Genomic DNA, 13,230 nt, shown 5'->3' with positions numbered 1-13,230 from the left:
AGAAAGCAATAAGAAGTATCGAAGTTGCACATTTCCTGTGACTCTCTTAAATTATTAATCAGGACAAATAAAGCCAATTCAAGGCAATTTAGGAAAAAAACCCTGAGATGAAATGTCCTAATTAAATATTACAGAAATGATTTTTAATAAATTGGCTTGACATTTTAATATCTTAGGTTGAAATCTGGAGAAAGGACTTGGCCTTAAAGAGAAAAATTCAACACCTTTCCCCTTTTTGTATTTCCCTATCAGCTTCCATAGTTTGGTGTTTCTAACAAGGACAAAGTCCCAAGTAGGAAAAAAAGGAAAATGTTAGGGAGAAAAGTTATGGATTTGAAGTATTCCAAATTTCTGCAATGCTTTCAAACTAGTTGCAATTCTAAAACTGATTTCTAAATGTTTTATGGTAATCTTTTACATTGTTTGCATTGGGGAAATTTTGTTTTACTTGAAAAAAGAAAACAAGAACAAAAGAATAAGCCTGGAACAATAGCAGATGTTGTATAATCTTAGCATGGCACTATATTTACCAGATGCTCTATTATAGCACTTTGAGAAACCTAATAGGATTTTTACCCAGTTTTTTATTCTAATAACATACAGCAAAATAGCATAAATGGAGCAATGTAAACAAGGAAATAGTTTTAGTAGATTAAATATATTGGCCAAAGATTAATAAGATTTTCAGCAACAAATATTTATTGGTGCATCTTAGATTTCTTGCATTGTTTTTCGTGCTCAGCACTGTTCCATATTATTCTCTTGATTAATCATGCAACATGGCAACATTTCTAGTAGTACTCTAAAATTAATTAACATTTCCTTTATTGTAATACACTACAATAATTATAAAACATGCCAGATATTGGGCAGGTCAGAAGTGAACAATAAATACTCCTAGATAAGGGGATGAAAAGATGAACCTTTCTAATGTGATAATCCAATACCTCTACGCCAAGATTAAAACTATGATTAGCAATCTCAACAGCACTACTCCAATTTTCTATGAAAAGTCAGTTACTTATTTCTTGGATGTCTGACTGTATTTAAAGTTAAAGCGGGCAGGGGCCTTGCAAGTCTGCATGCTCCTCCATTTATTTTAATCCGAAGTAATGATAATGGCAGAGGCTGAACTGCGAAAGTCACTAATAATTATAACTATGAACAACCCCCTTTAATTAAACAAATATACAGTGAGGGGAAAAATATTTGATCTCCTGCTGATTTTGTACGTTTGCCCACTGACAAAGAAGCAATCAGTATATAATTTTAATGGTAGGTTTATGTTAACTGAGAGACAGAATAACAAAAAAATCCAAAAAAATGCATTTCAAAAAAGTTAAAAATTGATTTGCATTTTAATGAGTGAAATAAGTATTTGATCCCTTATCAAATCAGCAAGATTTCTGGCTCCCAGGTATCTTTTATACAGGTAACGAGCTGAGATTAGGAGCAGTCGCTTAAATGGAGTGCTCCTAATCTCAGCTTGTTACCTGTATAAAAGACACCTGTCCACAGGAGCAATCAATCAATCAATCAGGTACCAAACTCTCCACCTTGGCCAAGACCAAAGAGCTGTCCAAGGATGTCAGGGAAAAGACTGCAGACCTACACAAGGCTGGAATGGGCTACAAGACTAACGCCAAGCAGCTTGGTGAGAAGGTGACAACAGTTGGTGCAATTACTTGCAAATGGAAGAAACACAAAATAACTTCAATCTCCCTTGGTCAGGGCTCCATGCAAGATCTCACCTCTTGGAGTATCAATGATTATGAGAATGGTGAGGAATCAGCCCAGTTCTACACATGAGCATCTTGTCAATGATCTCAAGGTAGCTGGGACCATAGTCACCAAGAAAACAATTGATAACACACTACGCCGTGAAGGACTGAAATCCTGCAGCGCCTTCAAGATCCCCTTGCTCAAGAAAGCCCATGTACAGGCCCATCTGAAGTTTGCCAATGAACATCTGAATGATTCAGAGGAGAACTGGGTAAATGTTTTGTAGTCAGCTAAGACCAAAATCAATCTTTTTGGCATCAACTCAACTCGCCATGTTTGGAGGAGGAGGAATGCTGCCTATAAACCAAAGAACACCATCCCCGTCAAACATAGAGATGGAAACATTATGCTTTGGGGTATTTTTCTGCTAAGGGGACAGTACAACCACATCAAAGGGACGATGGACGGGGCCATGTACCGTCAAATCTTGGGTGAGAACCTCCTTCTCTCAACCAGGGCATTGAAAATGGGCTGTGGATGGGTATTCCAGCATGGCAATGACCCGGCCAAGGCAACAAAGGAGTGGCTCAAGAAGAAGCACATAAAGGTCTTGGAATGGCCTAGCCAGTCTCCAGACCTTAAACCCATAGAAAATCTGTGGAGGGAGCTGAAGGTTCGAACTGCCAAATGTCAGCCTCAAAAACTTAATGACTTGGAGAGGATCTGCAAAGACAAGTGGGAAAAAGTGCTTCCTGAGATGTGTGCAAACCTGGTGACGAACTACAAGAAACATCTGACCTCTGTGATTGGCAACAAGTATTTTTCTACCAAGTACTAAGTCATGTTTTGTGAAGAGGTCAAATACTTATTTCACTCATTAAAATGCAAATCAATTTATAACTTTAATTGAAATGCGTTTTTCTGGATTTTTTTTTATTCTGTTTCTCACTATTAAAATAAACCTACCATTAAAATTATAGACTGATCACTTCTTTGTCAGTGGGCAAACGTACAAAATCAGCAGGGGATCAAATACTTTTTCCCCTCACGGTAAGTTCTTTCCTATTCAACTGTTAACTAAACAAACCCCAGCTTTCTTCACAGTCCAAATTAAGTCTCATAAACCCCCCGAAATTCACCTTGTCTCAACTCTCAGGAATTACTTAAACAAAAAACAGAGAAGACACTAATATGAACACAGCTATTCTAACACTGTTTTTCTTCAAAGCAATCCTATTGAAGCAGTCAATCTCAGCTTGCCTTCCAATATTTTAGACCCTGCACATATATCTACAAGACTAAATCTGAAAATCAAAACTACATACCAGGATTACATTCTTTTATCTACAAGAGCTTCTCTATGTATTGCAGATTCCAAGTCATTAAATGCTTGCTTACCAAAGGCATATGTACATAATAGCGCAAACCAAGGTTTTAAATTAATAAGTCTAACTCACTTTATTTTCTCCACTGCACCCACTGTTGTTATCATTATCTTCACCCTCACCCTCCTCCTCCTCCTCCTCCTCTTCTTCCTCTTCTGGTAGTGGTACAGAACCATCATAACCATAAAGGCTAAGAAGCTCATGAATTGGCATATCACCTTCCTAAAAAGAATTAAAACAGGACATAAGAATTTAACCAATTATAAACCATTATGGGATGACTAATCAACACTGGCAACAATTGCTCCTTGGTGAGCAACTGTTGAACTTTGTATGTCTATAGAGACAGACTTCAAGTGTATACGTGTTTGTTAACAGCAGAAGGCAGGGTAGGATACTGATGCTGTCTGATAGGACAACCACATAACAATCAGGTACAAGAAAAGCAGGATGGAGCAATTTCTACTCTGTGTGAACAGGAAACACTAAGACACATACAGGCACAGGCACACACATACACTACTCAATTTGACAATAGTAACAAGGAAGAAAAGCTACAAGTGATTGGCTTATGTTATATTGATTTTGAACAAATTAATGCTAGGCAGGACAAAAGATATCAGATTATCACAAATGAAAAGGTCTTTTGAATGGAGTAGCATGTGTATACATATAAATTTACATCTACAGTTGTAAGTATTTTGCAGAAAGGTAGGTTTATCTTTTTTACACACTAATTACATGACTAATTAGTGCCATATAATTAGTGCCAAAATTGTTCTATAGTGCCAGAAACGTACTATAAGAACGTATTCATTCTAACAGGTAATTTTTCATCCTGAAAAATATTTATGTAGGCCAGCAATTAACATGTACACATAAGTACATACATATACTATGTATATAGATTATGTACAAATATTTGCATGAGTATTATACACAACACACATGCACATACACAACAGTAGAGATAAAAAAAATAAAATAGTAAAGAAAGAGCAACAGTAATAAAGAAAATAAAACAAAAAGAGAAGTCAGTTTGGTGTAATGATTAAGTCATCGGGCAAGAAACCAGGAGATTGTGAGTTCTAGTCCCGCCTCAGGCATGAAAACCGGCTGGGTAACTTTGGGCCAGTCATTGTCTCTCAACGCAACCCAACCCACTTCACAGGGTTGCTGTTGTGAGGAAAACAGAAGGAGGAAGGAATAATATGTATGTTCACAGTCTTGAGTTAGCTATAAAGTAAAAAAAATCTAATAAATGAAATAAAGATAATTCAAAACATAACTGCATTTTCCAAGTCTCATGAATTCCAAGCCTCTGAAATTCTAACAGATAAGTTTCAAGTATTTTTAAAAACACCTTTTAGATGATGATTTCATCAACTACTAATCTGTTATCTGTATTCAATATAATAATGTGCAAGCTAAATATATGTCATTCAATCATACAAAAATTTGATGTAACCAGCCATAATATATCCCAATGAGCAATCTTCAATATTAATCAAATTATCCATAGAACTGAATATATGCAACATCTTTAATATGTACTAGCATTTTATCTGTACTAGGCTTTCAGTACTTCTGACCTTCGCTATCTATTTTATAAGCAACTGACATGTGACTGGCATGCAGGCTCTTTGTTCCATTAAGAAGCTGCACCAAATTGATGGGACACACATTTTCATGGTGACACTTGCTACATAAATGATGAGGAACACTGACATGGAACTTGCAATGTTCTCATAATCTCACAATCACTGCTATTCTCCAGTAAAGTTCACTTCACTAATTCTTTGATTTCAAGAATACAAAGTAATTATCTCAGAAATCATTGATAGGAAAACAACCTAAATATTTTTCACTTTAGTCTACTATAACTAAAATATTGTATATTTTCCAAAATGTGCATATACCAAGAATTCATAACCATCAACCTAATTCTAATCTCATATCTGCTGGTACAATTAGTCAATAATCAAACTACTTTCATCCTTACATAAAGAACCAGTCTAAAGTAAGCTGTATTGTTTTCAGAGGGAACTTTTTTCCATGTAGGTTGACTTTTAAAAAAAACATAGCAGAAGCTGGTATCTTCAACATGTTAATATAAGCACTGTCAATTTCTTTTTGACATCATATTCCACTTACTAAAGAACATTTGTAATTGCTTAAACGGAGAAATTTGTAAGTGCAATTGGATTTTTATAATCCACAATGGGTAAATAATTGTTTACTTGCTTTTTCATCCTAACAGTCCCAGGAACTGCTCAGGATACAATTTAGGCATAAGCATGCCAGCATTTACTGTTTTATGATCATCCAGGATGGGGGGGGAGGTTCTTTTGCTTTTTTGAGTATCTTTCTTCCTGAAGTAATCTGAAGATTTTGCATTTTGGTCTAAAAATTTATCTTCCTAAAATTGGAATTTTTATATCCAAGTGGGCTTCTAGAAAATAAATACAGCTAAAACACCCTTTATCAATAGCTTAGATGGAAATACTTTATACTAAATAAAGACTGTATAAACTTTATATCTTATTAGAAAGAGATAAGTTTCCATAATGTTTAATATCTATGAAAAACTGTAAGAATTAGGAGTATGGAGAACATGCTACAATGGCTATATAATATTTTATATGTCCTCCTACTAAGAAATAGATTAAATTTTTGTTTTGTTTCCATTATTTTTCTAACAACATTTTAAGTGTGCCATTTAAAATAACTGCAGGGATGTTTCAGATATATAAGTACTTACATAATTCTGTTTTTATTTGGATGATATTCATTTCAGGAATATTAACATAATAATGCACTAAATAAAAACAGATTATACCATATGTCAGGCAATGTGCAAAAAATGTAACACTGAAGTCACTATTCTGAAGCCACTATTTCACTGAAATTTTGAAAAATGTCTTTTACTTTCAGGCATTTGCAAGAAGAATATGCATGTATAATATTTGCAGTTTTTTTAAAAAAAATATTTACCCTTGTAAGATCTTCTATTTCAGAACTGAAGTTTGTTTCACCTTCCATCATTTCTTCCTCTTCTAGTGTCCGTTCATCATCAAAATCATGTACCAGCATGTCTGCTGTTGGGTCAAATTCATGGTCATCTGATGTTGCAGACCCTCCTAGAATTTGATTAATAACCAGAACACTGATCATCTCAGAGATTTAAGTATAGTATTACTACATGACTGCAAAAATCAAGAATAATTTAACAATTAAGGCAAGATAATAAATACAGTACTTGAAGAAATCATAGAACAATGATATTATAGTAATTCTGCAGGATCCAGTCCAATCCAAAGTTCCCCGAAGATGGGCTCCAGCATGAATCTGAAAGCTCGGAAGACAAAAACTGATCTCGGTGACCGACCCAGATTGGATCCTGCAACATTATCTCAGGACATGTATACAGTATTCGCCTTCATTCATATAGTAATTCTACTCAGGCTTTTCTCCACTATCAAACTATAGTGCTATGTACTCCACCTTAGCAGAAAACTATATGGAAATGACATTTGCTTTCTCCCCTGTCAATCACTATCCTGCCTTTATTGCCTCTGATCACTGCAAGTTGATTCACTACAAGGCATTTAACTTCCCTTCAAGATAACAGCTTGTGAAACTAATGGATTTTACACATTGTGAAGCTGTTCCTGGACAGTGCCAGAATAACATCGCTAAGAATCACTTAAATATGTCTGACTTGGGCTGAGGTCGAGATGAAGAAAATATCATGGGGATATCGCAAAAGAAATGATACAAGTGTAGTTTTGTGGCAAAATTAGATAGAAGTGAACAATCTCAGAAGCATGTTTTAGATGAGGATAATATTTTAATTTTACCCACATATACATGGATACAAAATTCTGTTGTAAATTCTAAAGATTTTCATTTCCTATAGAAAAATAATATATAGGACTAAACTTTATAAACATTCTAGTACCTATGCTCACAAAATATTACTTTCTCTTAATATAAATTCAGATTTCCAGATTGGGAGGATAATGAAGACATTCTGCACAAACATATTTCAAATCTTTATAATCTTGGAAAATTATAATATTTATATAGCTATGCTTTGTACTAGCCAAAGTTGTAGTCTCAGTTAAAAAGTTCTTTATGTACGTACTTTCATTTTCATTTGCAGCATAAGTGAAGAACAATTCCAATTTTCACTATTCCACTAAAAACTATATATAAAACTAACCACATGGTAATATCTTCCAGCTGCTGCTGGTTCTCATATGTATGCTTGTAAATATAAATTATGGCAGCCTGCACTTTCTTGACATTGAATTGAACTTCTGTATCAAATAACGTGTTAGCCTTCTTTGCCCAATGCACTAATTTGCCATTAGGGAAAATATGCTGCTACAGTCATCATGATATAAATTGACACATTTTGAAAACTATAGCTTCCAGATATGTCCCTTTAACCTTATTGAGTAAATCTTCAGAGACTCTATGAATTATCATTCTTTCATTTTAAATGTAAATAAAATATAATTTAATAAATTATAATTAATTAAAATATAAATTAAAAGATAGGAGTTTTAAGGTCAAAGTTGTTGCACAGGAAGCCCTGCTTGAATCATTGTTTTTAATTATTTGAATTGCATCAGGCTTGCTAAGAAAATGCTGTTCATATACTAGATACTCCATGTTAGGGATGTACAAACTATTTCATGCAACGAATGAAGAATTTGGACAATATGTGGAGAGAAATCTTTGAGCATCTTAGGATTTGCTCTATCTGGAATCCGGGACAATCTGCTTCAAATGCTTTAGATACAAATATGTATACATATATGTTTGGGTCTGCCATTCCTTGTATGTTTCTCTCATTGAACACCCCATTTACTTTTACTATTGGAATGTTTATCATCTTAATCTTTTGAATTCTCAGTTCAGGATGACTACAGGAGGAGGAATACATAGGCCTATAAAGAACATATAGCATATTCTGGATCTATCTGCTATCGGAGACGACAGCCTAGACCTTTCTGGGCAAATGGTTGTCCAATCTCTTCTTTAAAACCTTCAGTGATGGAGACAAGCTCTTCCACTGCTTAATTGTTCTCAATATAAAGACATTTCTCCTTAATTCTAGGTTGGTTCTCTCCTTGATTAATTTCCATCCATTGCTTCTTGTCCTGCCTTCTGGTGCTTTTGAAAACAGGTTAACCCCCTCTTCTTTGTGACAGCCTCTCAAATACTGGAAGACTGCTATCATGTCACCCCTAGTACTCCTTTTCACTAGACAAGACATACCCAATTCCTGCAAAAATTCTTCATATGTTTTAGCCTCCAATCCCCTAATCCTCTTTGTTACTCTTCCCTGCATTCTTTCCAGTGTCAACAACTTTTTTATGTTAGAGTGACCAAAACTGGATGCAACATTCTAAGTGTCATCTTAAAGAATTGACTAAGTAGAACACACTTCACTCTGCATTCACTCTGTACATCTGATTAAACCAGCTTAAAATATTGCTGTTCTACTGATTAGTCATCTCCACATCACTTCATTCCTGACCCCCATCCCTTCTTATTTATTCTGCATAATATTTAAGTAACCATTTTTACTGTACTAACTTGCTTTTAGATTTTTCCCCAGTTCTAATTTCCATATTGCCAAGTGGGCAAAAATATGTTCTTACAGACAAGCGGTTGTTTCTTCTTTTAACACTCATTCCTCAAACAAACATTGTACTACCCATTATGTTTTCACCAGCATTTGCACATACTAATATTTCTCTACCTATTTTCCCACCATAAGTAAACATTCTATTTATATAAATTCAACTGCAATAGTGATAAAAATATTGTGAATCCTCTAAAATTATTTGCAATCCTGTGGTTTTGTGACCTAAATTAGGATCAGAACTTCATCTAAGTCCTAATAATAAAGTGATTTTGATAGAACAATGCCCCAAAATAAAGTAATGTGTCATGTTTTTGCTGAACACAATAAGTCAATCATCATGGTCTTTATTGGAAAATGTGAATGTTAACATTTAGTAACTTTGGGTAGAAATATAAGTGATTTCTCCTTAGAATGTATACTCTTTTTTGGCTTTAAATGTAATAGCTGGTAGTACCTCGTTAGCAATGACCTCAACTAAATATATATAACATTATAATATTATTATATTAATCTTACATTTTAAGGAGATACCTGGTTGATACCTAGGATGCTGGCAGCAACCCGTGTCAACCATTAGTGCCAGTCAATTTGAGTGTTCAGTTGACTGAGTTTCATGTTTTATGAATGAGTTTTATAATAATAATAATAATAATAATAATAATAATAATAATAATAATAATAATAATAATAATAATAAAGTTGGAAGGAACCTTGGAGGTCATCTAGTCCAACCCCGAGCTCAGGCAGGAAACTCTATACCATTTCAGACAAATGGCTGTCCAGTCTCTTCTTAAAAACAGTGTCAGAGCACTGGAGGCACTTCACAGCTTCTGAAGGCAGGTTGTTCCACTGGTTAATTGTTCTAACTGTCAGGAAATTTCTCCTTAGTTCTAGGTTGCTTCTCTCTTTGGTTACTTTCCATCTGTTGCTTCTTGTCTTGCCTTCAGGCGCTTTGGAGAATAGCTTGACTCCCTCCACCTTGTGGCAGCCCCTGAGATACTGGAACACTGCTATCATGTCACCTCTTGTCCTTCTCTTCATTAGACTAAACATACCCAATTCCAGCAACCATTCCTTATGTTTTAGCCTCCAGTCCCCTAATCTTCTTTGTTGCTCTTCTCTGTACTCTTTCTAGGGTCTCAACATATTTTTTACATCGTGTTGATCCTTCCTGTTTTATCAGCTTAAATTATTATAGACCAGTGGTGCGAACCTTTTAGAGACCGAGTGCCCAAACTGCAACCCCAAACCCACTTATTTATCGCTAGGTGCCAGGTGGGCGTGGTCCACAGGGTGGGTGTGGCGGTCATGGAAGATTGGGTGGGTGTGGTCACCTCAATGTTGCTTGTGGGGACACCTGTGTGGGGTGGGCAGGGTTGGGGGAGCTCCAGGTGGTCTCTGGCAGGTGGGGCGGTAGGCAGGAGACTCATCCTGTGGGAGAGGCGAGGCAGGGTAGGGGTGCCATTGCCATGGGTCAAGGCAAGGGCTGGGGCAGCTGCTGCCTGACACCATTGGCCCCCGCACACAGAAGCCAGCGAGCGCATGGGGCCCAACGGTGTCCGTCAATAGCCACAGCCTGCTGGCCCCTCAACAGGCTCACTCTGGGGCTCCACAGCCCATCGCCAGCAGTTCAAAGAAGCCGCCTCCGAGATGAATGGTCGGCCAACAGCTGAGGAGGTGATGCAGTGGGTTGTGCCTGGGAAAAGGAGAGCATGCGAGGCCAGGAGGGATGGGAGGGGGGGAGAGAAACTAGCCGTGCCAGGATGCATTCAGCCACGTGGGACCTCGGCAAATTAGCAGGCGGCTGGTTGAAGATGGACAGTTGCCACCTCCGGGGCATGGCACAGGTGCCTATAGAGAGGGCTCTGAGTGCCACCTCTGGCACCCGTGTCTTAGGTTCGCCACCACTGTTATAGACCATTCCTGCTTTAACAGACATTTATGGATTGTCTTGCATGAACTGCTCATTTCATGTCATCCTGCAAAATGAGTTAAGATCAGAGCTTTGACATAGCAATTTCAAATTGCAAAATTTCTTCTGCTTCAGCCATTCTGTTGTAGCTTTACTGGTGTGTTTAGGGTTATTGTTGTACTGTATGTCCCACATTTGTTTAAGCTTTAGTTCATGGATGGAAACCCTGACAAGCTGCATTAGAATTTTCTAGTACCACCCAGAATCCATTGTTCTTTCAGTAATTGCAGCTGTCTGAGTTGTGAGACTCCAAACCAACTATGAAGTATGTGTCATGCTTCAAAATCATGATTCAGTTCTTCTATTGAAATGAAATGCTTCATTTTCTAACTAATAGAGAAAATATTCAAAGTTCTTTTTTTGTTATAGCCATCCACAGAACATTGTTCTAGTAGTCTGCTGGATCATCCAAATTTTCTTTGGCAAACCTGAGTGGGTAATAATATACTTTCTGGAGAACAGTTGTTTGTTTTCCTTATAGTGGACTAATAAACATTATGACATCAAATAATGCTACAATGGCCTGCAGATCCTTTAGAATCACCCTTGGGATATTATACATCTTGTTCTTGAAGCATTTTTTCTCTCTATTTGTACGTTATCTACCTGATCTTGGATTGATGGTAATCAAAGTCTTTGACAATGGTTTTGCCATCCCTCCTTGCCTTATTAACATTAACTCTTTTTTGAGGCCACAGAGACCTTTTTTGATCAAAGTGGGATTCATATACGCAGATCTGTTGCATAGTAAGTAAACTCCAGTGGTCTTTAACCAATGTGCTTTTTTAACATGAAAGGTCCCCTCAAACTCATAGATAACTGATCTCTCAAGACTTGGAACATTTGACATCTGACTATCCTAGGATTAAACTTAACAATGTATGGTCACAGACCCAGGAAATCACGTTGTTTTTTTTTTTTTAAAGACAGTCATTATTGACTCAATGTGTTTGATGGAGACATGACACAATGTACTGTTTTATGTTTTGTTTGTTTAACTAGAGTATATTAACAGAATTTAGATGATGCTCTGAGCACATTGTACCCCCTCACAGTACTGCAGGATTGCAAAAAGCTCTAAATAGGTCACAAACTGTATTCGCTCTATTTTTTCTCATTTATAATTTTCAATCAGGCACACCATTTTACCCCTTAGACACAATTATTTTGGTATCGTACAATTTTCAAATCTGCATTGAACAGTCTATTTAGCATTCACTGCAAGTCATTTCTGTTCTCAGCCAAAAACATGGTATCATCCACATACAAGAAGCACTTAACATTTACTGCTGCAGCCAAAACACCTCTATTATCACAAGCATTTCTTATATCTCCATCACTACATTAAATAACCAATAGGATTTCACACATCTTACCTTAAAATTGTAATTTTACATTTACATTCTAATCTTATCTTTAAAAAATCCTGACAGTGAGGACAATTATCCAGTGGAATGGTTTTCCTTCAGAAGTTGTAGGTGCTCAATCACCGGAGACTTTTAAATGGAGAATGGGCAGCCACTTGTCTGAAATGGTTTAGGGCAGGGGTCTACAACCTTGACAACTTTAAGACTTGTGGACTTCAGCTCCCAGAACTCCTCAGCCAGCTGCTGAGGAGTTCTGGGAGCTGAAGTCCACAAGTCTTAAAGTTGTCAAGGTTGCAGACCCCTGGTTTAGGGTCTCCTGCTTGAGCAGCAGGTTGGACTAGAAGATCTCCCAAGGTCCTTTCCAACTCTGTTATTGTGTTACCCTCTGCTCAATCCTAACTATTCCTGAAGCACTCTCTTTATTCTCATGCCTGCTTTGCTTCCATTCTATACTACACATTCAGAAACTACCTTTAATTCCTCATTTCCCCAAAACTTTTTGAAATTTAAAAGCCTGTCCCCTTTATTCTACCTTTTCTCTGCATTTATTTATATGACAAATCTGCTCACTTAGATTTCTGTATTATCTGAAGTGCAAAAATCTGGGCTGCACAACTCATACCTGGCATAAAGCTGAAATTGCATTTCCAAAATGTTGGCTGTCACCTCTCAAACCCTTTTACCAGAGTTCTGCAAGTCCCTTTCCAAACACATATTAAAAAATTAAATGTTTCTGTTAAATAGGGCAAGAGTAATAATTATATATCAATTATTAAGAATCAATGAAATCGTTGCACACAATAACTATGTGGTTTACTCCATGAAAATACCATATCCATGTTTTAACATTTTTCCAACTATATTAGTACATTTGTATTGTGCTCTTTTCTTTTATCAAAACTATTTCATAATATTATTTCATAATATTCTCATTTTGATCATCTAAAAAAGCTCAGTAGAAAGCCCAAAACCTTCATTACGCAAATGCAGAGTAAATATATTATTATTTTGGCTAGCATAGCAGCTTCCTAAACTCTTATGTGACATTTACATAGACAATAATGACAATGACATGAAAAATTTCCCGCAAGTACTTATTCTAATTAAACTCATATTACATAT

General features: G+C 36.3%; 1 protein-coding gene across 4 annotated transcripts in view; it reads right to left on the bottom strand.

Moving 5' to 3' along the window:
• Positions 1–13,230, bottom strand: part of MIER1 (MIER1 transcriptional regulator) — a 49,963-nt gene that overhangs the window by 21,994 nt on the left and 14,739 nt on the right. For 2 of the 4 annotated variants that reach the window (XM_083361124.1, XM_083361122.1), the window contains exons 3-4: positions 6,102–6,247; positions 3,180–3,329 (exon numbers count right to left, since the gene is read on the bottom strand). In XM_083361124.1, the coding sequence (XP_083217250.1) occupies positions 3,180–3,329; positions 6,102–6,247 (296 nt within the window). Of the gene's footprint in view, positions 1–3,179; positions 3,330–6,101; positions 6,248–6,366; positions 7,314–13,230 lie in introns of those variants that run through there. The other 2 variants (XM_083361123.1, XM_083361125.1) reach the window with 2 other exon arrangements.

This window comes from Vipera ursinii, assembly GCF_947247035.1.
Source record: "Vipera ursinii genome assembly, chromosome: 3".
Classification (NCBI taxonomy): Eukaryota; Metazoa; Chordata; class Lepidosauria; order Squamata; family Viperidae; genus Vipera; species Vipera ursinii.
The sequence above is the reverse complement of the archived record's forward strand: the minus strand, read 5'-3'. Positions and strand labels throughout refer to the sequence as shown.